Consider the following 25,730-nt stretch of genomic DNA (forward strand, 5'->3'; position numbering starts at 1 on the left):
TCACATTGTTTGCAGCGTATTCTCAAGGTCTTCTCGTCTCTGCCTGGTTGTTAAGAGTTAGCATAATGTAGTGGTCAAGTTGCTGGCCCTGGAGCCAGCCTGTCCTTGCTTTTGTGGCTGGCTCCTCTGCCTTTATTCATGTGACCTTGGATAAGTTACAAACTTCTGTGACCTCATTTTCTTAAGCTTTTAAGTTGTTGGTTTTTTTTTTAACATCTTTATTGGAGTATAATTGCTTTACAATGGTGTGTTAGGTTCTGCTTTATAACAAAGTGAATCAGTTATACATACACATATGTCCCCATATCTCTTCCCTCTTGCGTCTCCCTCCTTCCCACCCTCCCTCCTTCCCACCCTCCCTATCCCACCCCTCTAGCTGGTCACAAAGCACCGAGCTGATCTCCCTGTGCTTTGCGGCTGCTTCCCACTAGCTATCTATTTTACGTTTGGTAGTGTATGTATGTCCATGCCTCTCTCTCGCCCTGTCACAGCTTACCCTTCCCCCTCCCCATATCCTCAAGTCCATTCTCTAGTAGGTCTGTGTCTTTATTCCTGTCTTACCCCTAGGTTCTTCATGACATTTTTTTTCCTTAGATTCCATATATATCATTTTCTTATCTGTAGATTGGTGCTCAGGTGAATTGAGATATGTGGGGTAAGCACTTAGCCCGGTGTCTGGCACATAGTAAGTGTTTAGTAAGTGTCAGATGCTGTCGTTGTTACTACTATTCCTAACATTATCTTAGAAATCGAGGCGTGTTCCTATTGGCATGTGCTATTTGATGTTAGCCTTCAGGGCCTTGGCCCCAGCTTCCTGGTTGGGTGATGGTGAAGTGAAGTGGGCTTTGTTTCAGAATTAGCCTTGCCGAGTGAGATTAAAATTCCCTGGCAGGATTTCTTTTCCACATTGACTAATAGCACCTTTGGTGTTTTTTTTTTTTTTTGCATTTGTTTCCCAGACAGCCTGTTTGATTAGGGAACTGGCCAGCTCCCTCTCCTCCCTCATGACAGGTGAATTAGGCCCACACCTGGTGTTTCTTCCCATTTGAATGAAACATCGAGACCTTTGGGTTTGTCAGTGACGCCCAAGCCCCCCAACCCATAGGGAAGGTGGCAGCCGTGAATGAGAATGGCAGGCAGTAGCCTCTGCCTCCAGAGCTTAATAGTTCTTTGCCTTGGTTCTATTCCTAAAAAGCGATTAGAAGGCACAGCCTCTGGCTCGTCCAACCAACACTTCTCGCTCAACCTTGAGCCACACCCCCAAGCAGTGTTTCTTTATGCAGTAAAAGCCTTAGCTAGTGGGCGAGTTCGCTCTCTCCAGTCTGTGGACCAGTGGTTCTCAACCGTGGCTGTACCGTAGAATCACCAGAGCTAATTCCAAGACCAGAGCCAATTTCAAGACGTAAAGCTTTTCAAAAAGCACCCCAGGCAATTCCAGTGCGCAGCTACTGCTGACTGGGATTTGGGACTCTGACCAAGTTCATTTCATCTCATCGAACATCAGTTTCCCCACGTGTCAAATGGGCTTAGTGACATCTACCTCACAGATGTGTTATGGAAGAAAAGATAGCAGACAACAAAAGGTAACAAAGAAGAGTTAGCAAAGAGCTTTGAACATTTAAAAGCACTCCACAAATGAATCCTTGCCTATTTCTTTCTGCCTTTAATCATTTTTTGAGGGGAGTTTAATTGAGATATAGTTTACATAATACAAATTTATCCTTTTAAAGTGTACAATTCAATGTTTAATTTTAGTGTATTACAGAGTTGTCAACCATTACCACTATTTAATTTTAGAATATTTTCATCATTCCCCAAAAAAGCATTAGTGACATCTCTGCTCTCCCCTCCCTAGACCCTGGCAACCACTAATCTCCTTTCTCTCTCTCAACCACTAATCTCCTGTTGTGGACATCTCATGTAAATGGAATCACATAATATGTAGCCTTTTCTGACTGACTTATTTCACTTAGCATAAAGTTTTCGAGTGCATCCAGGTTGTTGCATGTGTCAGTACTTCATTCCTTTTTATGGCTGAATAATATTCCTTTGTACAATATACCACATTTTTAGAAGATTGGAGTATAGATGATTTACAATGTTGTGCTAGCTTCAGTGCTTCAGTTTTTCAGATTCTTTTCCCTTATCGGTCATTACAAAATATCGAGTGTAGTTCCTTGTGCTATACTGTAGGTCCTGTTGGTTGTGTCACATTTTGTTTATCCATTCATCCACTGGTGGACATTTGGGTTGTTTCCACCTTTTGGCTATTGTGAATAGTGCTGCCGTCAATATTTCTGTAAATGTATCTGTTTGACTGCTTTGGGGTATATACCTAGAAGTGGAATTGCTGGGTCATACGGTAACTCCGTGTTTAACCTTTTGAGGAACCGCCAAACTATTTCCCAAAGCAGCTGTCCTCCCAGCCTCCCTTTATGTCCCACGCACCTAGGACCTTGAATAAAGTGACTGGAGACTTGAAGACAAACTGAGGGTTTATAAGTCCAAGGGGAGGGTGGTCACTTCTGAGTCCCAGTACTGCACTGGTACCAGCTGAGGGAACTTTGATGGTAGGAGCAGGCCAGAGGAGCTGACCCAGCAAAGAAGTTTGGGGCAGGGGAAGTCTTAAATCAGGAGGTTCTAAAATGCAGTGGATAGTATGTGTATAATTCTATAGATCTGTAATTTTATATTAAAGAAAATGGAGACATATGTAAAAGTAGAAAAAGAAAATTATCCGAGTGCATCCATTACCCAGTTTCAACAATTATCAACTCATAGCCAATGTTTTTTTAATCAATATGCCTTATTCTACCTCAGACTGCTTCCCCCCCCCCATCCTCCCACCACTCACTCTTATACCTGGATGATTTTAAGGGAAATTTCATGTAATCTTAACTATAGATATTTCATTATACATCTTTAAAATATAAGGATATATATATATATATATAATCACAATTCCATTATCATATCTATAATCATTATCAGTAATTCCTTAATATTATCAAATACCCAGTCAGCAGAGCACAGGTTTCTAAGCCAGCCAGAACACAGTTCCAGTCTTGCTTCCACAACATCAATAGCCCTTCCCTGAGCCTGTTTCATATTGTGAAATGAGGACTATCTTAATAACTCCTAAATCTTCAATAAGGTAATGCATGTAAAGTGCTTACCACAATGCCTGATGCGCAATAGTAAATGCTCAAAACTCACCAATCCAGAGCCATACCTGCACCATCTGGCCGTCACCCCCCTGGAAGCAATATTCCTCTGCCTTGGTCATCCCAGGACCAGGTACCAGGCAACCAGGGACCACTCCTATCGCTTAGAGCCTGCTGTAATTATTCAAACTAAGCAGTCCTAACTTGTTACCCTGCCCTGCCTTGCCTGTCCTGCAGAAATGCAGAAACTAATGAAGGCCATGGCCTAGGCTCTCCCCTCGCTACTGTCCCTTTGCCTCCTGACCAACACTGGTGCTTCCCCGTGTGGCTCTGCATGGCGTGGGTGCCTCCTATTTCTGACCTATGAGTATGATGAACCTTGTTTTCCTGAAAAAAAAAATAGTAAGTGCTCAATAAAGTTTAGCTAAAATTATTATTTATTAATAATGTAAAATATCTGAGTTGCTATTAAGGTACCTTTAAGAATGGTTTTGGCTTAGAATCAAGAAGCTGATTTGGGGCCTTGCCAACAGATTTTTTTTTGGGGGGGGGGGAATAAAGCCCAAACCAAAAGGTGGCTGAAAAAGCTACAGAACACTGGCATGTATAGTTTATTCCCCCTGAGATTCCCGTTCATGGCGGTAGAAGCATGTGCATGTTAAAGAGAGAGGCGAGCGGGCTGGGACATAGGGTGCCAGCTTTGGAACAGATTCCTTGCTCAAGAAATGAAGCCCCAAGTAACCTGGGCGGCCATGGGCTTAAAGCTCCACCTTGTGGGGACTGGTGCACGAGCTACCCTGCATCTGTGCCTGAGGTCTGGGAATGGAAGGCAGCCTCATCCTGCTGGGTTGCCCTTAGAATCATTCCCCTGCTTCTGGGGCGGGCTTGCTCTCCACTGCCTGTTCCAGGCATCAGCTGACAGCTTTTTTAATAAAAATGGAACCCAAAGGAGGGATGATAAGGTATCTGATTTTAACCCAAAGTGAGAGAACACCAGATGTTTCATTCTGTCTGAAGGTTCGAGGGAGGAAAAGCAATTAGCAGCTGCTACTGATTTAGCAACAGACACCTGCTAAATGAAAATCTGTAAAACCGGTCAGGCTTGCCACCAGAAGTGCATACGCTGCTTCTCAGGCATTTCCGGGAATTGTAAATTACGTTGGCCCAAAATAGGCGGGGGTAGGGAGATAGAGGGGGGGCTCTAAAGAAGCGGAACATGTCCATATAGACCAAGGAGTATGCTTTTTTTTAAGATGACAGCCACTTAGAAATGGCTATTTGGAGGGTGAATGGAGAGGAAGAGAAGACCATGAATCTTCCAGAAGCTGCCTGGTTCCTCCCTGCTTCTGGTCTGACTCACAGGCTGCCCTCTGTGGGGACCGTCCCATGGGAGCAGAGGTCCGGCTGACAGGAGGGTGGGGGGAATGCTGCTTCCCTCCCCCTGCTGATCCAGAGCCCACCCCTCTCCTCCTTCGAGGGCAGTGAGTCTCAAAGCAGGAGAAACCCACAACTCTCGGATTCACAGCAGCTCCCTGCCCTGTGACAGGTACAGACTGGTGGCTCCAGGAGCCACCAGGACATCTTTGGCCGGGAAAGGGGTTTATCCGTAACTTTCTGATTTCCAGGATTCGTTTCCAAGTAGCCATGAATACTGCTCTCCACTTCCATTTTCCCGAGGCACACTGAAACGCAACCAGTGGATACGGTAATTGATGAAGAGGGCTTTAGGGATGTGTGTGTGCGTGCGCATGTGTAGCCGATGACAAAGAGGGCTAATTTGTAGGTGATCTAGACTGTGTCAGAAGAATTGGGCCACTCCCATTTGGGTATGGAACCACATTCACTGTGTAGCTGCTGTTTTCCTGCTCTCCAAGCTAAGCCAGGAGCCAGCTGCAACTTGGGCCAAAGGGATGGGCCCTGTTCTGTTTCCAATCTTGAGCAAAGGGATGGCGACTTGCTCTGCGGAGCAGAGACCAGGGGGGTTGCTGTTGGCAGACGCAGGGCCAGAGCTGTCCATTGTAAAATACGGCCTGGAACTTTATCCTGGCAGGCTGCTTTCATGTGGTTAAAGACTAAACTCTTAGTTCCAAAGGTGGAACCAGGGAAGATTCTTTTTCCTTTAACTGAGTAGGCCCTTAGGCAAGAAGAGTCGTTCCAGATGTGATTCAGTTTTACTTCCCCTGCCCTGCAATGCCAGTGCAGGAGGGAAGAAGGACCAGGGAGGCAAGGGTAGCGGGAGAGCTAGGATACCCACTGTCCAGCCAGAACTGGGGGAGCACCCACCTCCTCTGGTCAGGGGCTAGACAGCATTCCCATCAGTCAGCTCCAATACGTGGAATAACCACAGCACAAATACGTGTCCTGTGACAACAGGCTGACCTAGAGGGAGATGCAGGGACCCTGTCTATGATGGCGTACACGAGGTGCACTCATGGCTCTTATTGAAGCAGCCAGGGATTACTGGGCTACGTGTACAAGTCATCCAGCCATTACACTCTTTTAATAGTTCAAACCGGTTTGTGTGTCACAATTCAGATGACCTCTCAGCGCAGAATTACTTATTCTCCTTTAGAACCTAAGACCTATAGGCCTCAACTCATTGGAGGAATAATTTTGATCCCTGGTGACCGAAGGAAGCTGTCTCATCCCGAGGTGGTATTTTCTTGGAGGGTCCAGGCCTTCCATAAGGAGTTTGTTTCTCCAGGGACCCTGCTGATGAAGGGGGTTGGGTAGAGCGTGAGCCTCCACTCATCCCAACCTCCAGCACACAGAGGAGAGTCTGCTTCTTAGCACAGATGTGACTGCTGGATGTCACTTGGTCTGCCACCATTTGATACAGGTTGTAAACTCCAGGTTGGAGCATTTTGTCTTTTTTTTTCCCCTTCAGTCTAGCCTTTTGGGGGGATTTATTGGATATTTTCCCTTTACTAGTTTAGAAGTTATACACACTATTTCAGTTATTGTTTTTTTAATGTTTATCCTACCAATGTTAACATAAATACCCAGTTCTAGAGTCAGTCAGACTTTTTCTCTCAAATAATACAAGGATCTTATAACATTTTTTTTGGGCATAGTTTTACTGAGTTTATTCACAACATAAAATTCACTCATTTAAAGTGTAGAATGTAAAGTTTTTTAGTATATTCACAGAATCGTGCAACCATCACTACAATTAATTTTTAGAACATTTTTATCAACCCCAAAAGGAAAGTGTAACTGCTTAGCTATCATCTCTCTGTCCCCTTACAGCGCTCCCCAACCCCTGCCCGCCCCCAGCCCTAAGTAACAACTGATCTAATATTCTATCTCTATAGATTGGCCTGTTCTGGACATTTCCTATTAATGGAATCATAAAATATTTGTCCTTCTGTGTCTGGCTTCTTTCACTTAGCATAATGTTTGAAAAATTTTTATTGGAGCATAGTTGATTTACAATGTTGTGTTAGTTTCAGGTGTACAGCAAAGTGAATCACTTATACATATACATATACCATTAGCATAATGTTTTGAAGATTCATCCATGTTGTAGCATCTATTAATATTCCATTTCTTTATACTGGCTAATAAAATTCAATTGTATGGATATGCCATATTGTTTTTTATCCATTCACCTGTTGGTAGACATTTGGATTGTTTCCACTTTATGGCTGTTGTGAATAATGCTGCTATGAACATTGATGTGTAACTTTTTGTGTAGACATGTTTTTGTTTTTGTTCTTTTTTACTCTTGGGTATATCCATAGGAGCGTATATGCTGAGAAATGGGGTTACAACCTGATTCTTTTGCATGTGGACCTTATAATATTTTAACTCTATTCATCACCCTCAACTTATATGCTTATGTTGTCATGTATTTTAATTCTGTATTATTTTAGCTTTTCTTTTAAAAATAATACAAGACATTATTATTTTATGAAAAAAATGTTCATTTAGATTTACCTACATAATTACCACTTTCTTTGCTCATTATTTTGTATTGTGTCTATTTGACATTAGTTTGCCTTTGCTGGAATTATATTCTTTAGAATTCCCTTTAGAGATGATCCGCTGATGACAAACCCTCTTAGTTTTTCTTTGCCTAAAAATGTTTGTATTCCTTCTTCATTCTTGAAAGATATTTTCACTGGATATAAAATTCTTGGTTCATAATTATTTTTCTCCCAGCACGGTGAAGATGTAATTTTACTATATTCTGTCTTCCACTGTTGCCTTGAAAAGTCATTGGTCAGTCTTAACTTTCACTCCTTGGAAAGTAATCTCTTTTCTTTCTGATTGGTTTTAAGATCTTCTCTTTGTCTTTGGCGTTCTGCAGTTTTACTAGGGTTTGTTTCAATGTTTATTTGTTCTGGCTTATTCTGTTTGAGAGTCTGTGGGTACATGTCGTTCTTCAGGTTTCTGAACATTCTTAGCTATTATGCCTTCAGCTATTTTGTCTGTCTCCTCTTCTTCTTCTAAGACGATGTTTAGAGTTATGTTAGTTCATCTTACTCTGTCTTCCACATCTCTTAATCCTTTTTGTTCCTATCTTCCACTATGCCTTGTCTACTATGTTGCATTTTGGATAATTTCTTCAGCTCTATATTCCACTTATCTCTTTAGCTGTCTAATCAGTAACTAAACATATCAGTTAAAACTATCAATAGAGTTTTTAATTTCAATTATTTTTCCCTTTTCCAAACCTAAACATAGTCTATAACTATTCTGAGGTCCTTAAAGCTCTGTTTTTACTGGCTCTTGGCTTATTTACTTGTGTGTTTAGGTTGTGTTTTAAATATTACTGTTGTTATTGTTCTTTTATTGTACATTGCTTATTTTCTTTAAAATGTTATTTGTGGGAATTTTTTGAGTCCTGGATTTCTCTAGAGAGGATTTGTCTTTGTTCTTGCCAGGCACTTGAGGGCTACCAGTCTGGAATCATGCTAAATAAAACTCTCAGCCTAACATTTTTGGATTACCCAAGTAGTATAAATTTAGAGTGCAAACCCACACGAGGGCTGGCTTCTGGTTCCAGGATTTTAGTGGAACTAACTAGTTTCTTCCCCTACTACCCCAACTCATCGTTAAGATTTGAGACTGGATTTTCCTTACCATTCTAGGGGCGGGGTAATTTGTATTTGCGGTACACCTTTACACTGAAGTGTGGCTTTTTGGGGTCATAGATCTCTTTAAGTACTAACTAGCTTTTGTTATTACCAGAAGTGGAAGTCCGGGTCTTGTTTCCCAGCCCTCTTATGTCTGTGTCCTTCCTGTTGGGGGCAGTCAGGAGGATGTTCTAATTCTATTCATTGGTTTGGCCATCTATCTGTTCTCAGTGCTCTCCTGAAATATCTCTATATAAGTTGATAAATACCTACTATATGTCTGTCTAGTATTGTACTAAGTTCTATGAGGTATCTGGTAGCTATTTAACCTGTCATGTAGCTAACAAAACATTAATATTAGAGGTCATGAGCCCTTGGGGCACTGATTTAAACCATCTTTTGATTTCTGAGCCCTTCTAAACCCTAGAAATCAGCATTTAGAGTGAGGTGGGTGTAAGTGCATGAAGGCAGGGACCGTTTGTATCTTGTTCATAATAGTTGACACATAATAGGTGCTTAATATATATTTGTGGATTGATTGATTGATTGAATGAATGAATATGTTGGTGTCTGGGAGGTCATGGAGGTAGATTCCAGTGTTGATTAGTTCCCTCGGCAATATAGTTAGAAGATTCCAGGTCTGGGTTCACATAGTGGGTATGGAAGAGAGAGGATAATATTTCAGTAGCAGGGGATCAAACCATCATGGATTTGAGTCATTTGTAAATCAAGGGTTTCCTCTGTACTGTAAAGGACCTCAGCACATATCAGGGTACTATAATGTAGGTCAGTGGGTAGGAACATGGACTCTGGAGTCAGATTGCCTGTCTTATATCCAGGCTCTGTAACTAACCTTGGGCCAGTTATTAATCTCTCTGTGTCTTAATTCCTTCATGCAAAGAAAGGGGGTTATAGCATTTATCTTATAGAGTTGTTTTAAGTGTTAGTTAACACAAGTACTTAGGACAATGCCTAGCCGAGAAGTGCTATGTACGAGCAATTAGTAATGATTATTATTCTCTTTATTGTTGTTTTGAACACTAGTCACATCATTATTCTTGTCAGTACATTTTCCTGGGAACTGCCTGTCATTTCTGTGAGAAAATATTCTAATCTCACACCTACCATTTAGACTTCTGGAGGCTGACCATCCTAGTAGGTCGAAAGGATTCTTTCTCTAAAAGTTAGTGACGAAAATAAAGATTCTGCACATTCTCTGTGTGTTGGATTACCCAGGAGCTGCTGTGAGTCTTAAGTTTATCACCCTTCAGTGCTCGTAGAAAACCTGGGAGCAGGCTTGGAGACTGGGAAGGGATTGAGAATGGGAGAGTTAAACAGAAGAGAAGAAAAGAAGTAGAAAGAGAAGTGAGCAGAGTCTACTCATGTCAGGAGGTTGTCAAATACCATCTTTTGGCCTCTTCTCAAGGGTCATGCCTCAAGGGGTCATGTGACATTTGCCTCCCCTTGATTTAGGGATTCCTGAACCTGGCTCCAGCTTGTAGCTTGTAGCCTGGTGTTGGAGACAACAGGGTAGGGAGGCCTGCCTTACAAATGGCCGCCTGGCACACTGGTTGCCTTCAAGCAAGGGCCCCCAAGGAGTAGAAGATTAACCAGACTCCATGGTTGGTTGGTTGAGGGAAGTGGGCTGTTTACTGAGTGCCCTTGAGCTGTCTTGACTGGGCTAAGAGCCAAATCTCAGATGTGTTTGTCCCTCCCTTTGCTCTAGTGCTAGTGTGGGGTTGGCCTTATTTCAAGCCATCTGATGCTCAAGTCCTTTGAAGGCGCTAAAATCGAGCCAGATGGCATCACAGACTGCTTGGGCTGATGAGGGACTGGAAGTTTAGTACCTTTCCTCTCGTCCCTTCCACTCTGCATGGCTCACATTTTCTGTGTGGAATCTGTAACCCAAGGCCGAGGAGAATGAGGCCTTGGTCCTGTCAGTGGTGCAAAAGGTCCTCATGGGTCCCCTTGTCACACACCCTGAGCAGGGAGGCCAGCCCTGGCTCAGTCATTCCGCAGGTGTGGTTTGGCCTCCACACACAAGCTGACTGTCTTTTGACTTGTAGCTGCCCTGGTTCCTCTGTAGGGCTTTTGAACAATCTCTGTCATTAGCCTTTCCCCTGAGTTCTGTGGAGAGAGCCATACAAATATTTACTTTCCCTCCTTGAGTAAAAAGTCAAATAACGTGTTCAGGGCTGGACTTCTATGTCCTGAAGTACCTTCTTGTGTACTCAAAGCTTCTCTCCTTTTTCCACATGAAATTCGAGCTTTGGCTCAGTCTGAAGAAGTAGTAAACCTGGTTTTGGTGACTGTGGAGCCCCCCTGGGGTCTTGGATGGCTAGTGCCCATATGGTGGTAGCTGGGGGTAGGGTCAGGCCTTCAGGCTTCATAGTAGACCCTATTTCTGTTCCATCAGGGGAACAGCCTGGTGTTTTGATATATAATAGACAACAGTGGTTTTAAGATTATGCATTCTGGAGCCAGGTTGCCTGGGTTCACATCCTGGCTCAGCCTTGAGACCTTGGGCAAGTTATTGAATGAAACCGCTACCGCTTTTTCTTTTTAAACAGACCTTTGGTGCAAAGGTCTGTTTAAATCATAAATCATATTTATAATTCTCGATTCATAACAAGTTTCAACATTGGTCCGTTTATGGCATGCTTTAATTTTATTCATGAGTACATTTATTTATTCATGGAGAGTATTATAAACAACTATGAACTCAACCCAACAGCTAGCCACGTTGATAATAACTTACAGACGTGAGCCTATGTGCTTCCCCCACCCTGCTCCCTACGTCCATGCCCACCACTGTGAACCACTAGCCTCAACTTTGGCTATGATTCCTTTTCTCTTTTTAAAAGTAATCTTATCCCTCTTCTCATGTACACAGAAAAATAAATATATATATATTATATACATTATATATAATAAAATATGTAATATTTTATATATGTAAAACAGTCCTAAATAAGGTATTATATAATTGTAGTTACTTTTTGATCCTTATAAAAAGGGTATTATGTTGTATGTAGTCTTCTGGGATTTGCCTATTTTAGTCAACATTCTGTTTGTAAGATGCATCCCTATTATTGAGTATAAGTGTAGTTACATTTTCACTGTGGTGTAACATTCCATCGCAGAAACATACCACAGTGTCTTTCTTCATTCCCTTTGTGATGGGCATTTTGCTGTTGCCAGTATCTTGCTATTACAAGAAACCGGCCTGTCCTCAATTTCCTCATCTTAAAATTGGAGAATAAAAATAGGAGCTACCTCATAAGTATGTGATGAAGGTGAAAGGAGTTAATACTTGTGAAGTGCTTAAAACAGTGCCTGGCTCATAGCACACGTTTGGCCAGTGTATTCGTTTCCTCGGGCTGCCATCGCCATACCACAGACTGAGAAGCTTAAACAACAGAAACATTTCTTCACAGTTTTGGAGGCTACAAGTCTAAGGTCAAGGTTTCAGCAGTGTTACTTTCTTCTGAGGGCCTCCCTCTTTGGTCCTAACCTCCTCTTCTTATAAAGACACCAGTCAGACTGGTGTATATATATATATATATATATATATATATATATATATATATATATATGTAATAAGGTCCCATATAACCTTATTTTATCTTAATTACATCTGTAAAGGATCTCCAAAGAGTCAAGTTCTGAGGCACTGGGGGTTGGGGCTTCAACATATGGATTCTGGGGAGACACAACTCAGCCCATAACGGTCAGTAAGTATAAGCTATTATGACCGTCATTATCTCCATCGTTACAGCTCAGGAAAATGCAACAGACTTGTTATGGCATAGCCCCTGGGGGTACTCAGAAGTTAGCTCTTACTACTACTACTGCTACTACTATCATCATCATCATTATTATTATTTGGATAATAATTTGGCAGAGTTTTCTTCCCTGCCTTTTCAGAAATGACTTTTGGTGCCAGCAACAGTACTAAAGAATGGCACTTTGTGGTTTCCCAGGAGGATAGGCAGCAGCTCCTAAGTCTGTTGGAGGTGAGAGGAGAGGAGCTACGAGGTTTCATTGTCACCTTGGTTAAAGGAAACTAACCAAGCAAAGGGAGGCCTTGCGGGCGAGCCAGTGGCTGACCGACCCGAAATTGCCACTCAGTAAAGTTCTGTGGGCTTGCCAGGCCTGGGCTGCTGTACCAGGAAATACACTTACACAAGTAACTGCACCACCAGAGCAAACAACGTCTTTCATGGGCTTAGAATATTTTGTTTGACATTAGGGAGCTGGCTAGCAGCCACAACTCTGTTCTCCTGCTCTCCCTCTGGAAGGCTCTGAGCACCGAGGAGAAAGTAAGGAGTAGCCCTGATAGGATCTGGACTCCAAAAGGAAGGAGCAGCTCCCCCGCGCCAGTTGCCCACCCCTCCCTCTCTCCACATCAGACCTTGAGTGTAAGATGGAATTCCATGTGCCTGGTAGGACTGTGGGCATCTGTCCATACTGGGGCTTGGGAGTGGGCTCACAAGGGAAGATACAGTGAGAACAAGGGACTTGGGAGGGAGTCTCCAATGTGCTCTGTTGTAGTTTTTCTTATGTCAGGGTTTCCGAAAGCAAGCTCATCGCACGAGGTGAATTGTGCCGAAGCACGGCAGTAGAGGGCTGCCGCTCGCTCAGGCAAAACAGCGCCGTCTGTCCTGCTGTGGTAGCTTTTATTAAAGCATTATCTAGGTTTACACTTTAAGACTTGTTTTCTTAACATTCCAGAAATGCCAAAGTAGCAACATATGCTTTTATTGATTATACAAGCAACAGTGGGCTTTCTTGAAGACATGCTGTGCTTCGTCCTTGAGCGCAAAAGCAGCACAAAATTCCCACCATTATTTTGATTATACTGAAGTAGCACAAGGACATTTCCTTGCGTTCCCACCGTTCTGATTATACTGAGGACATCTCATGGATCAGTGCCCAAAGCACTCAATGCTTATTCGCAGGCCCCAGGTTTGCCGGGGAGGCGGGGGGCTCATGGGTCACGTCTCCTTTCCATGTCCTCAGTTATTCCACTACAGTGCTCAGATTAAAACCTAGAAAAAATTCACACTAATTATCCTTAATAGCTTAACGCATCCTCCTGGTTAAGGATGCCTGCAATACAGAGATAAGAAGAATATAACATGAAAATTCTCCTCCACCCACTCCCCAGAGATAATTGCTGCTAAGGTGTACATTCCTCTTGTGACCTTTTTTTTTTTTTGACTTTTAAACTTTCAGCTACATGATTCATAAATTAATGCATTAATTTGTCATAAAAATCCAACTATACAAATATATAGAATCCAAGTCTAAGTCTCCCCTTCCCTATCCCAACCTGTCCTCCCCAGTCCTCTTCCCCCACCCAGTTTGGTAAATATCATTCCAGTCCTTTTCCTGTGCGTTTATAGTCATCTAAAAGTACAAAGACTAATTTGGCCTTTTTCTTCTACAAAAAGGATCATGCTGTGTTCGATATAGATTTGTTCTGTTTTACCTACAAATGGTTGTACCTCCTTTTTTGTAAATGGTTGCAGAGTTAATCTTCCAGAGTATTTTTTGATGACTCTCCTGCCAGTGGACATTCAGTTAACTATTTTGTTATTAGATATTTTTTTGTTATTACAAATAATGTTGCAGTGAACATCTTTATACATACAGCTTTGTTCATACATGCAAGTGTCTCTGTTGGTATAAATTTTTAGAAGTGAAATTAGTGAGTCAAAGTGAACGGGTATTTAACATTTTTTATAAATATTGACAAATTGTTCTCCAAAATGATTGCACCACCTAAGTGGCTATCGACAGATGAATGGATAAAGGAGATGTGGCACGTATATACAATGGAATGTTACTCAGCCATAAAAAGAAACGAAAGTGAGTTATTTGTAGTGAGGTGGATGGACCTAGAGACTGTCATACAGAGTGAAGTAAGTCAGAAAGAGAAAAACAAATACCATATGCTGACACATATATATGGAATCTTAAAAAAAAATGGTTCTGAAGAACCTAGGGGCAGGACAGGAATCAAGATGCAGACGTAGAGAATGGACTTGAGGACACGGGGAGGGGGAAGGGTAAGCTGGGACGAAGTGAGAGAGTGGCATGGCCATATATACACAACCAAATGTAAAAGACGTAGCTAGTGGGAAGCAGCCGCATAGCACAGGGAGATCAGCTCGGTGCTCTCTGACCACCTAGAGGGGTGGGATAGGGAGGGTGGGAGGGAGACGCAAGAGGGAAGAGATATGGGGATATATGTATATGTATAACTGATTCACTTTGTTACAAAGCAGAAACTAACACACCATTGTAAAGCAATTATACTCCAATAAAGATGTTAAAAAAAACCCAAAAACACAAGCAAACAAAAAAACCAAAATGATTGCACCTTGTTTTTTCTTCCAGTTAATTATACCTTAAGATTTTGCTGTATTAGTTCATATAGATTTACCTTCTTTAAATTTATTTACATTTTAAAACTTCCCAACTTCCTATAAAAATTTTCAAACATCCCAAAGAGTTGAAATAAGAGTATAGTGAACAATGACTGTATACCCTCAAGCTAGATTCAGCAATATTACTGTTTTTCCCTATTCACTTTCTTTTCTCTCTTTCTCTGTGTAAGTTTGCTGAATCATTTCCCCTCAAATTGCAGACATCTTGACACTTCCGTTCTAAATACTTCAGCCTACAGCTCCTAGGGAAAAGGACATTCTCTTGTATATCCACAATACCGTAATCACACTCAAGATAATTATCAACAATTCTCTAATACTGTCTTCTTTATCTAATAGTCTGTTTATATTCAGATTTTCCCAGTTATCCCAGGAATGTGTTTTTTTTAAGTTTTTGTGTTTTTTTTTTTTTTTTAATCTGAATCCAGTCAGGTTTCAAGATTGCTTTTGTTCTCTCTCTTCAGGTTTTGTTTATTCACTTTTTAAAATCTAGGAGCACCTTGTTGTTTTCCATGGCGGCATCGTATTCTGTTCTGTGAATGTATCACGGTTGATTTTTAGGTTGCGGGCATTCCTTTTGTGGCTCCTCTAACAAGTGGTATTTAGTCCCAAAGAGTTTGAGGCACCGGTAGCCACAGTAGAAGTCTGTGGTCAGTTAATGAAAATAAAGTGTTCCAAAGCCAAACTTGGTTGGCAGGAGAATTACCGAAGGCTGCATCCTTTCCCCTTGAAGGGAGATAGATTATCGTTCTAGTCTGTTCAGGTTCCTATAACAAAATACCATAAACTGTGTGGCTTATAAACCTCAGAAATCGATTTCTCATACTTCTGGAGGCTGGAAGTCTGATCAGGGTACCAGCAGGGTCAAGTGCAGACCCTTTTCCGGGCCACAGGGCAGGAAGGGCTAGGGAGCTCTCTGAGGCCTCCGATTTCATCAGAACCTAATCTCCTCCTAAAGGCCCCACCTCCTAATACCATCCCATCGGACATGAATTTGAGGGAGACACAAGCATTCAGACCATAGCAATAATCTGTTGCTTCTCTGATTCTCTGATTTCTTTGGAGAGGCTACAGTCTGGGGCTCAGCTGAGAGCAAGGTCCTCTCTTTGTAACCACCCATCCTCACTTTGCACTTCATCAGCAGCCGTGGACCCTTTTGGTAACACAAGTCCCCAGCTGCCTAGGGGAAACTCCTGGGTTGTGAACTTCCCCCACTCCCAGCACGCCCCTCCCCCGTGCAGCTGTTCTCACTTCAGCTTGTCCTTCCCTCCTCGTTTCCTGGAGCCCAAGGCTAACGCTCCTCTATGTGCTCTGGCTCCCAGCCCTCCTGTCCGCTTCAGGACCTCTCACCATCCAGTGCCTCCTGCCCCTCTTGCTTCTTCAACCTCCCTCTCCCCACTGGCACCTTCCCTCCACCTATAACTATGTTCAAGTATCTCCCAATTCTATCAATACTCTCCTTGAGCTACGACTTCCATCTCTCGCCATCCGTTCACTCTTGAAAGAGTACCATGGACAGGGGTCTGCAAAGTGGGCTGCATAAGGTGTTCTATTTGGGTGCATAAAGAGAATATCAGCGTTTCTATCCCTTTTAGAATTTCATCCATTTACTTTTCTCTGTTTGTATTTCATATACATGTATATCATTTGCCTTTCAACTCTTCTCATCTTCTCCAGCCTCCTTGAGATCCAGACCCACACTCCCACTGATTTATGGGCATTTCTGCGAGGTTCTCACACTGGGCTCACAAACTCAGCCCGGTCTCAGCTTTCCTTATGCCCCTCGTCCTCCAACCTGCTTCCTTGACTGTCGGCCCCAACTTAGGGAGGAATCCCAACATCCCACCAGCCAGCTAGGCCATCAGCCTGGGGGTCATCTTTGACCTGTCCTGTCACTCCTGCTTACCCACCCCCACCCCCACCATCTGTGTCAGTTACTCAGTCCTGGTGATACAACTTCCTTAGGTTATCTCAAACCTGCGCATCCTCTGTTCCAGAGGCCTGGAGAACTTTACCCGTCTACTCTTTTGGTTCTGAAAAAAGATGTTGACTTGGACGTGAGAAGGAAGTTATGACTTATGTAGCTTAAAATGTTTTTATTGCCTTTGGCTTTCCATTGCAGTGATGTAGGACTTTCTGTCTAAAGCCTCGGGAATCCCCCAGCTGAAAAGGAGCCCAGATATGTACATTAGTCTCGAGTTCCAGATGCGCGTTCTGGAGGGCAGAGACGAATTAGCGAAGTGGAACTTCTTCTGGGGGAAGTAAGACACTTCACAGATAGTGTTTATGAAACGGGTATCTTGCAATAATTAAGTGAGATAAGACACATGAAAGTATTTAACGCAGTGCGTGGTACATAAGTACTTTCTAAATATTCTTTGTTATTAAATGTCCACTGGTAGGTTCTTGCGTTCAGCTCCCTTCCCTGCCACTTGTGTGGTTTTCTTATGTTGCCCTCCTTCTCCTTCATCCCTTTCCCTTCCTCTCCCTGGCCTTAGCTGTCAGCGGTGCCCACACCTAGTTGAACACTCTCTGTATCCTTCTGAGGTAGAGAACTCTTGGAATAGGGGGAGAGGCCGCCCTCAGAGGAAAGACGCTGCTGTTGGGGCCGGTCTCCTGGCCACCCCAGCTGAGATCTGTGACCGAGGTGTCTCCAGAGTCCCGGTGGGAGCTGAGAGACCTGTATTGCAGGCCAAGCTTGGCCACTGTGAGGGCGGGCATCACGTGAACAGGGAGGGACTGGGTCCAGGCCCCAGGTGGAGGACAATTGCTGATCCTGTTGTTGCTAATGTGCTTCTATCACCACTCCCCTTGTTAACAGGGGCTCAGTTCCACTGCGCATCTCCCCTGCGCATCTCCCAGGTGTCAGGATTTTGTGGGAGGGAAGGAGCGGGGCATAGGGTAGGGGAGTGTACAAGCTAAGAGTATAAACTCGAGAGCCAGACTGCCTGGGTTTGAATCCTGATTCTGTCACCAGATGAGGCCTGTGCCCTTGGGTAAGTTATCTAACTTCTCTGTGCCTCAATTTCTCATCTCTAAAGTGGAGTTAATGGGAACAGTTACAGGTGAATTAATAGGTGAACTGACAGTTAACAAAATGCTTAATGGTTCCTGGCATGCAATAAGGATTCTACAAATGTTTGTTTTAGTAAAATGTTTAAAAATGCTTTTACAGCAATCTTATAACAGCATAACTATTTTAATTTTACTGGTGCCAAAACTGGGATGGAGAGGTTAAGTGACTCGCCCGAGGCCACAGGGATATTAACTGGCGGAATCAAATCTAGAATAGGAATTTGGCAGATTCGAAAGTCCTTGCTTGCGGCCGCAATGCTGAACTGCCTCCCTGGACCTGCCTGGTGGGGAGTTTGCTTTCTAGAAGGGCTGTGAGGGAAGGGAAAGCAAGTGGGCACCGTGAGTCTAGGTGGGTAAATAGTGGCTGGAGTCTGAGACTTCAGCAATGGGGATACTGCTTGGGGACCTGGCTGGGACCCGGGTGAGCCCAGTTCTCTGCTCCCTGCTGTGGGAGCAGCAGGGAGAGGTCTAGTCCCTTAGGCGCCAGAGAGCTGAGCCTTCCCGAGCCCTTTGCCTTCTTGCCTGCTTTCTGTGTGACCGCAGTCCAGTCAGTTAATTTAAGGTAGTAGAGTGTCCCAGACCATGTTACTCTGAGGGTCCCCGTGGGCCTCTCAGGCCTCCAAAGTTACCTCCTGCTGGTGGTTTCCTCCACTGTGAAACCCCATGACCCCTTAAAGCTACTCCGGCGAGGTCTACAGAGACGCTTGGAACCTCATTTCTCTTTCTGGGATTTTACATTTCTTTCTGTGAGCATAAAATAATAGTCGATTATCATATGGGTCCTTGGGAAATTTTCCTTCTGAGTCGGTTTTTATTTTCAAGAGCCAGACCGGTGACTCTGTCCAGGGTCTGCAGTCATCTCAGCTCCCATTCTGGGAGCTCTGCCATCTTTTGGTTTGGGCCCTTGGGTTCCTGGGTGTCGGGAGCCCAGAACTGGGTCCTCTCATGAGCTCACATGTTTGGTTCTGCACTCGCCCTGTTGGGCACAGTGAGGCAGCTGACCCTTGCCCTGCGTGTCCTTGTTTCTCTGGGCTTCCCCTTGGCGGTGGGGGGGGGGGGGGGGGGGGGGAGGTGTGTGGGTGTGCGTGTGTGTATCTGTGTGTGTGTGTCTGTGTAGGGCTGTGTAAGCCCCGGAGGCCAGGCCTCTTGCCAGCAGCTGCAGTTCTTTTCCCAAAATTGAGTTAGCCGCTCAGCTGTTTCCACTCTCCCCCCACTGCCAAGCGCTGCAGCACGGTCCCCGTGCCAGGTTGAAAGCGCACTCTGCTTTGGTAATTTAGAGCTTCCATTTTGAGAGAACTGGGAAACAGGAGTGAATGAGTGGGCACGTTGGATGGAAGGAGGGTGGGGACATTCTTTTTGGCAAAAGCTACGCCAGAACTGGCCCAGCTGCTTGGTCTTCACCCAAAATTAGGGCTAACCCTGGACTGACCCCAAGTATCCAGTGGAGAAACTCTTTATTCTTGGATCTAGACCTAACCAGACCTGGCAATCAATATTTTTTAATCTGCAAAATGGGAATAATAAATCCTAGCCCATATGTTCTTCATGTCAAATGAGAAATAAGCTTTTAAGTAGTCCGTCAGCTACTCACCAGGAGCAGGAAGTGATGCAAGCCTGTGTTTCTTCAAGTATATTTCTGCAGAACACTAAGTGCTGTTTTTTTTTTTTACAAAGGCACTGGCTAAATAAGTTTGGGCCACACTGGATAAACAGTGTTAAGCAGCCTTCTTTTTTTTTTTTTTTTTTTTTTTGCGGTACACAGGCCTCTCACTGTTGTGGCCCCTCCCGTTGCGGAGCACAGGCTCCGGACGCGCAGGCTCAGCGGCCATGGCTCACGGGCCCAGCCGCTGCGCGGCATGTGGGATCTTCCCGGACCGGGGCACGAACCCATGTCCCCTGCATCGGCAGGCGGACTCTCAACCACTGCGCCACCAGGGAAGCCCAAGCCGCCTTCTTTGCACAGACCCCACAGGTCCTTAATCTACCACTAGTATACATGGTGAATCTCCAAGGGGATAGATTGTAGGTAACATTTCTTAAATTTTTTGCCAAACTTTCTCAGTGGAGCAGTTTTCAAGTACCATCTCTGCAAAATACACTTTGGAAGATGCCAGCGTAGGTCATAGGTATATTCATTTCATTCTTTTTTCTCTAATTGCAAAGGGAGTTGAACTGGTTGAAGTGCGTGGGGTTGCTAAGATGTGGGTCCTTGGGAGCGAGGGCGTTCAGCTTCAGAATCTGTTGGAATGAGTGCTTCCTGCTCTGAAACACTTCTCTCTCTCCTGTCCTTACAGCTCCCCTTTGAATTGGAGATTTACTACATTCAGCATGTTATGCTCTACGTGGTACCCATCTACCTGCTCTGGAAAGGAGGTAAGGCCAGCAGGCCCCACCCCTGTGCCATCCCGACACCTAGCCTCACCCTTCTGTTTGGGGCCCTCACAACCTCTTGGGTGCCTATCAGAATCTTGAGGTGCTGCCTGGCTGGGTCTGTGCAGACACCAGGCAGTGGGAAAACAACGGGCACAGATGAGGCCCGCAAAGAGCCTGGTGGCTTTCCAGAACCATCCTTTGTGTGGGTGAGCTCGGTGCCACTGACGGCCTGTCCTAGGGCCGAGACCTCAGGCTCTTCGTCCATGGTGGCGTTGGGTTTTCACGGAGCCTCACGCACTCCGTCACTCGCTTCTGCTTGTGCCTTCTCCCGGCCTCAGTGTGCATAGGCCGGGAGCATAGGGTGCAAGAAGGGTGCATATAGGGTGCATAGGCCGGGAGCATAGGGTACAAGAAGGGAAGGACCTTGTGCTTTTGTTCATTATACCCATCCTCTCGGAACTAAAAAAGGTATTGAAACGGGCAAGAAGTCCAGAAACTGGGATTATGGGATTGAGGGAAGAGGCAGGTGAAAGAGCAGTGACCTTCATGTAAAACAAAGCATTGAAAATCTTCATTTGATCATCAGGGGAGAGACCGCCAACCTGGTCAGGAAGTCGATCTCTTTGTGACCTCACAATGACCCTTAAATGATCCCCTCCCTCTACTGTGTAGTAGACAAACGAGAAGGGGAGACTGGCTGTGAGAGCCCCCTTCTCGATGTTCTGACCTCCCCGGAAGGCCCTGTACCTGGAAATCATCCTCTGCTAGTCATAGCCACCAGCCTCTCTATCTTGGTTGCTGGGACTTTTCTGGGAGACCAACCTCACCCCAGGCAGCAAGGGTTTCATTTCTATCACGTGAAACCACATGGACCCTAAAACCCACTGGGAGATCGTTTGGAAGTCGTGCTTCCTCTAACTCAGGAATTCTAGCAAATCTTAAGAACTCCTGGCATGAGGGAGCCTCAAGGACCAGTCAACCGGGGGACATGCTGGAGGATGGGAACTGTTGCTCTCCATGGAGTCTACTTACAGTCAAGGGTCCCTGGTTTCTGTCAGTTAGGACTCTTCTTAGGACCTGTCTCTAAATATTCTTTGAGGCTGTCTTTACCCTGTATAGCCACTTGGGGTCTCACACTGTCAAAGAGCACTTCCTTTTAATTTGCACTAAACACACTCTTTTTCCCCACCGAGCTTTTAGAGAGGTCTGACGTTCCAATATCTAGGTGACTTGTGCCACTTCTCAGGTCTGTCCCCTGTGGCACAGGAAATAGCTTCCTAATAATATGTTAAGTCTCAGAGATACGCTCATTCGGAAGGGAACCAGGCAGGGAGCTGTCCCAGGGCTCCAGAGCCCCACCACTCATGGTTCCTGGTTTCTGAGGTGTGGGATGCAAGTTCTGGCCAAATGTGCATGGCTGTTAGTTAAACCTATTTGTGCTCTGAGGTGCCATGAAAGTCTGTCAGTTGGCCGAGCCAGAGTGGTCTGACACGGAAAATACCCAGTAGCCTCTACGTCCCCCGCCTCTTCAAAAAATCCCACCATCTGGGAAGCTACACTTTCTAGAAGTGGCTGATTCCACTGCAGCCTTCTATTGAATCTGTTGCTGCACTGTTTGGGGGAACTGAGCTAAGGAAGTAGGGATTCCAAAGTCTTAGTTCCGGTTTACGTATTTGTTTACTGTGAGTGAGCCTTTCCCCTCTCGTCTGGTGCCTGGCCTTGAAAAGAGGCTGTAATAGTAGTAACAGTAATGGCAACCACAGTGTAACTGTCAATGCCTACTTTTTATTGAGCGTTTTCTGTGCAGGATGCTGTGCTAGGCATGTTTTGTGTATGTCCCCATCACAGCTAACCTGGTGAAAAATCCTCCTTCTACAGAGGGGGAAAAAAAAAAATCAAGGCTCAGGAAGGTTAGGTACCTTGCCCTGCAGCTTGGATTCAAAGCCTGGCCTTGATTCTCTCACACACCATGTTGTCCTAAAAGACAGATGTGTGTCTCCTGACCACATCAGGCTGGGAGTCATCCCTCCAGCCTGCCCTGCTTCAGCCAGTCACTCAACACAGACAGGTGTACCTCATTTTATTGCACTTTGCTTTATCGTGTTTTGTTTTGTTTTTTTTACAAATTAAAGGTTTGTGGCAACCCTGCATTGTCAGAGGATGGTTAGCATTTTTTAGCAATAAAGTATTTTCTAATGAAGGTGTGTACTTTGTTTTTTTAGCCATAATGCTATTGCACACTTAATAGACTACAGTATAACATAAACGTAACTTTGATATGTGCTGGGAAACCAAAAAAATCATGCGGCTCACTTTATTGCACTATTCGCTTTATGGCCGTGGTCTGCAACCAAATCCGCAGTAACTCCGAGGTGTGCCGGGATTTGTTCAGCACCTACTATGTGCAGAGCATTTGCGCTAGGGAATCAGAGACGAAACAGAAAGGCCCAGTCCTTCCACAGGGAGTCCCTGTCTGAGAGAGAAGACAGGTGTAATACAGCGTGACAAGTGCAACTGTGAGAGCGTGATAGGATTTCCGAAGCCTTGTTCGCCTTCCCTACTTTACCATTTCTGGGCTCTTGTGTGCTCTTGGCTTCCTTTCTGGCTCTTTGCTGTCATCTGCTGTTCACTTGGGGGAAATTATGAGCATATAGAGGAAATAAAAAATCTGGATTTCCTGAGGTTGGTTTTACCTTCACGTGAGCCTTGGATGTAGGCCTTGCAGAGGGGGCGTGGATCTGGAGTGAACAGTGGGAAAAGTATTCCCTGAAAACCAAAAAGCTGAGAGTTCGGGGCTTCTCTTCCCTAATAAAAGTCTTGTAAATTTCCAGAGATAGCTGGCTCAGGAGTTTTTACCCAAGGCCAGACAGCTCTCCTTTATGTACCTCCCATGCCCGGGAACCCTGTTTCCCTGAAAGGCAAGGTACTGCTTCTCCCGTGGTTTGGGGGTGTCTGGGGGGTGCTGAGTGGGAATCTCATTCCGCCCTCATTTCTGCAGCCCTTCGGCGCCACCACAGTAAACGTGACCTCCCCTGTCCACACTGCTCTTTTCTTCCTCCAGCCGGGCTCTTTATTTCTCTTTCCTTTCCTCCCAACTCTGACTTTGGCCGTGTGCAACTCCACCCTTACCCCCAGCTCTTCACAGAACACAAAGTCCTCCCAGCTCTTGCCTGAAACTCCCTTTAACAGAGGCTGTTCTCTCTGCTTGGCCCTTTGTGCCGCCCGGCTCTCCACTGTCTCTTCCAGACCACTGTTTCGCCTCTGCCTTCTCTGACAGTGCTTTCTCCTCTACCATCTCTCTTTTTCACTACCACCACCACCTAAACCTCTTGGTCACTTCTCCCACATTCCGCCATGCCTTTGGCCCATGGCTCTCTCACTGTTTTCATTACAACTCTAGCCAGCATCCTGAGAGCCTTCCGGTGAGGGGCACTCATCCCACCCCCAGCGTCTCAAGGTTTGGGCTTCTTAATTGCAGTGACTTCTGCATCCCCTTTAGCCACCTGGCCCTTGCTTTCCACTAAAACTCTTCTATCTGAGATCATAAGCCTTTATGTCCTTTTCTTTGACCCAAATATCTACTCCTTTCAACCTCCCCTTTTCCCCGGTCAGCTTGTGCCACTATGACCAATTACTGGAACTTTCCCTTCACCAGCTCCTGAGACTGTCTCACTCCCTTGTCCCATCCACTGGGATTAGTGTCTAATCCCAGTGTCCAGTCTTAGTCTACTGAGAAAATCTCTCAGATCACTCAGATTTGGGCCGCAGAAATCCCATGGTCTCTGTTATAATTGAGCTCTCAACAGCATCGCTCGCTTATTTTCTGTCTTTCACCGGCTCCTCCACACGCTGCCCTCAGAAGTCATATGCCAAAGCTTTACCGCCCTCCCCAAACTTCCTGTCCAGTCTATTCAAACTTCCAGTCCTCTCCACTTTCAGCAGATGTTCTTCCAATAAATGACTGGGGAAATACAGACTTGCTGGTGTGAATTTGCCCGCAGCGACCTCTCTCCACTTGATAAGTTTCTTTAACCACACCCATCCTTAGGTTCCTCCCTCCCGTCTTGGAGGGAGTGGTGTTCCTCCAGCACATGGCTGGTCCCACACCCCGGTGTGGTTGCCGCACATCCCTTCCACCTCCTCTGGAACCTCATCCCATCAATAAGTCCCTTGTTTATCTGGATTTTCAATGCTTCGCTACTGGCTTTTCAGTCTTCCCTATTCTAAAAAACTTTAACTCCACACAACTCCATTTTTCATCCTCCCTGTCAGCTAAGCATCTTTAAAAAATAGTCCAGGGCTTCCCTGGTGGCGCAGTGGTTGAGAGTCCGCCTGCCGATACAGGGGACACGGGTTTGTGCCCCGGTCCGCGAAGATGCCACATGCCGCGGAGCGGCTGGGCCCGTGAGCCATGGCCGCTGAGCCTGCGCGTCCGGAGCCTGTGCTCCGCAACGGGAGAGGCCACAACAGTGAGAGGCCCGCGTACCGCAAAAAAAAAAAAAAGTCCAAACGATATTTCCTGAATTTCAGTTCTTTGGACATAATAAGTTTTGCCTTATTCATTATAATCACCTGTATTATTATATATGTAACGTTTGATCTGTTGATTTTTTTTTCCTAAGATATATTTGTTTTTAAGAGAAGCCTTATACTCTCTGTGAAATCCTGGATTCAGTACACTGGTTATCTATTTTAATACACCTTAAATATATAACTTTTAAATTAAAAACAAAATGTTTGCTACCTGAAATCACCTCATGAATAGGACATAAGTTTTTTTTTGGAACATCTTTATTGGAGTATAATTGCTTTACAATGGTGTGTTAGTTTCTGCTTTATAACAAAGTGAATCAGTTATACACATACATATGTCCCCATATCTCTTCCCTCTTGCATCTCCCTCCCTCCTACCCTCCCTGTCCCACCCCTCTAGGTGGTCAGAGAGTACCGAGCTGATCTCCCTGTGCTATGCGGCTGCTTCCCACTAGCTAGCGGTTTTACGTTTGGTAGTGTCTATATGTCCATGCCACTCTCTCACTTTGTAGGACGTAACTTTGAGTGACTCTTGTCTGCATCTGATGAGCCCTCTTTTTAGTTACGTTTCATTCATCAGAATGTTGCCATCTGATGCCTACCCACACTGCCCACCTCTTCGTGGAAACAGCACTTCTAAAGATTACCAAAAACTGTGTGACCAAATCTAATGGCCGTCTCTCAGGCTTCATCCTGCCCGCACTCTTTGCTACGTTGGATGTTGTTGAACACTCCTTTTTGGAATGTTCTACTCTCAGGGCTTCCAACATCCCCCCCCCGCTGTCGGCTTGCCCACCTCACTGACCATGCCTTCCCAAGTCTCCTGCAGGAGTTCTCTTTCCTCTGTCCTCCAAGTTGTTGATTTCCCCCACAGTTCTGTTCTGGCCTCACCTCTTGCTCTGCTACTCCCGGCATGGTCTCATGTGCTTACACAATTTAGCCACCAGTCTGTGCAGCGATGGCCACCACATTGCCCTCTGCAGCCCGGAATCTTAGGAGATTCCTTTTCATGTTGTTAACTCAAGCATCTCCACCTGAATATGTCAAGC

At 44.9% G+C, this 25,730-nt stretch overlaps 1 protein-coding gene across 10 annotated transcripts in view; it reads left to right on the forward strand.

Moving 5' to 3' along the window:
- TMEM164 (transmembrane protein 164) overlaps positions 1-25,730 on the forward strand; it is a 153,546-nt gene that overhangs the window by 103,649 nt on the left and 24,167 nt on the right. For all 10 annotated transcript variants that reach the window (XM_029240462.1, XM_029240470.1, XM_029240472.1 and 7 more), the window contains one exon: positions 20,070-20,148. In XM_029240462.1, the coding sequence (XP_029096295.1) occupies positions 20,070-20,148 (79 nt within the window). The remainder of the gene's footprint in view (positions 1-20,069; positions 20,149-25,730) is intronic.

Source organism: Monodon monoceros, unplaced genomic scaffold, assembly GCF_005190385.1.
Source record: "Monodon monoceros isolate NGI ecotype Baffin Bay Population unplaced genomic scaffold, NGI_Narwhal_1 Super_Scaffold_22, whole genome shotgun sequence".
NCBI classification, from domain to species: domain Eukaryota; kingdom Metazoa; phylum Chordata; class Mammalia; order Artiodactyla; family Monodontidae; genus Monodon; species Monodon monoceros.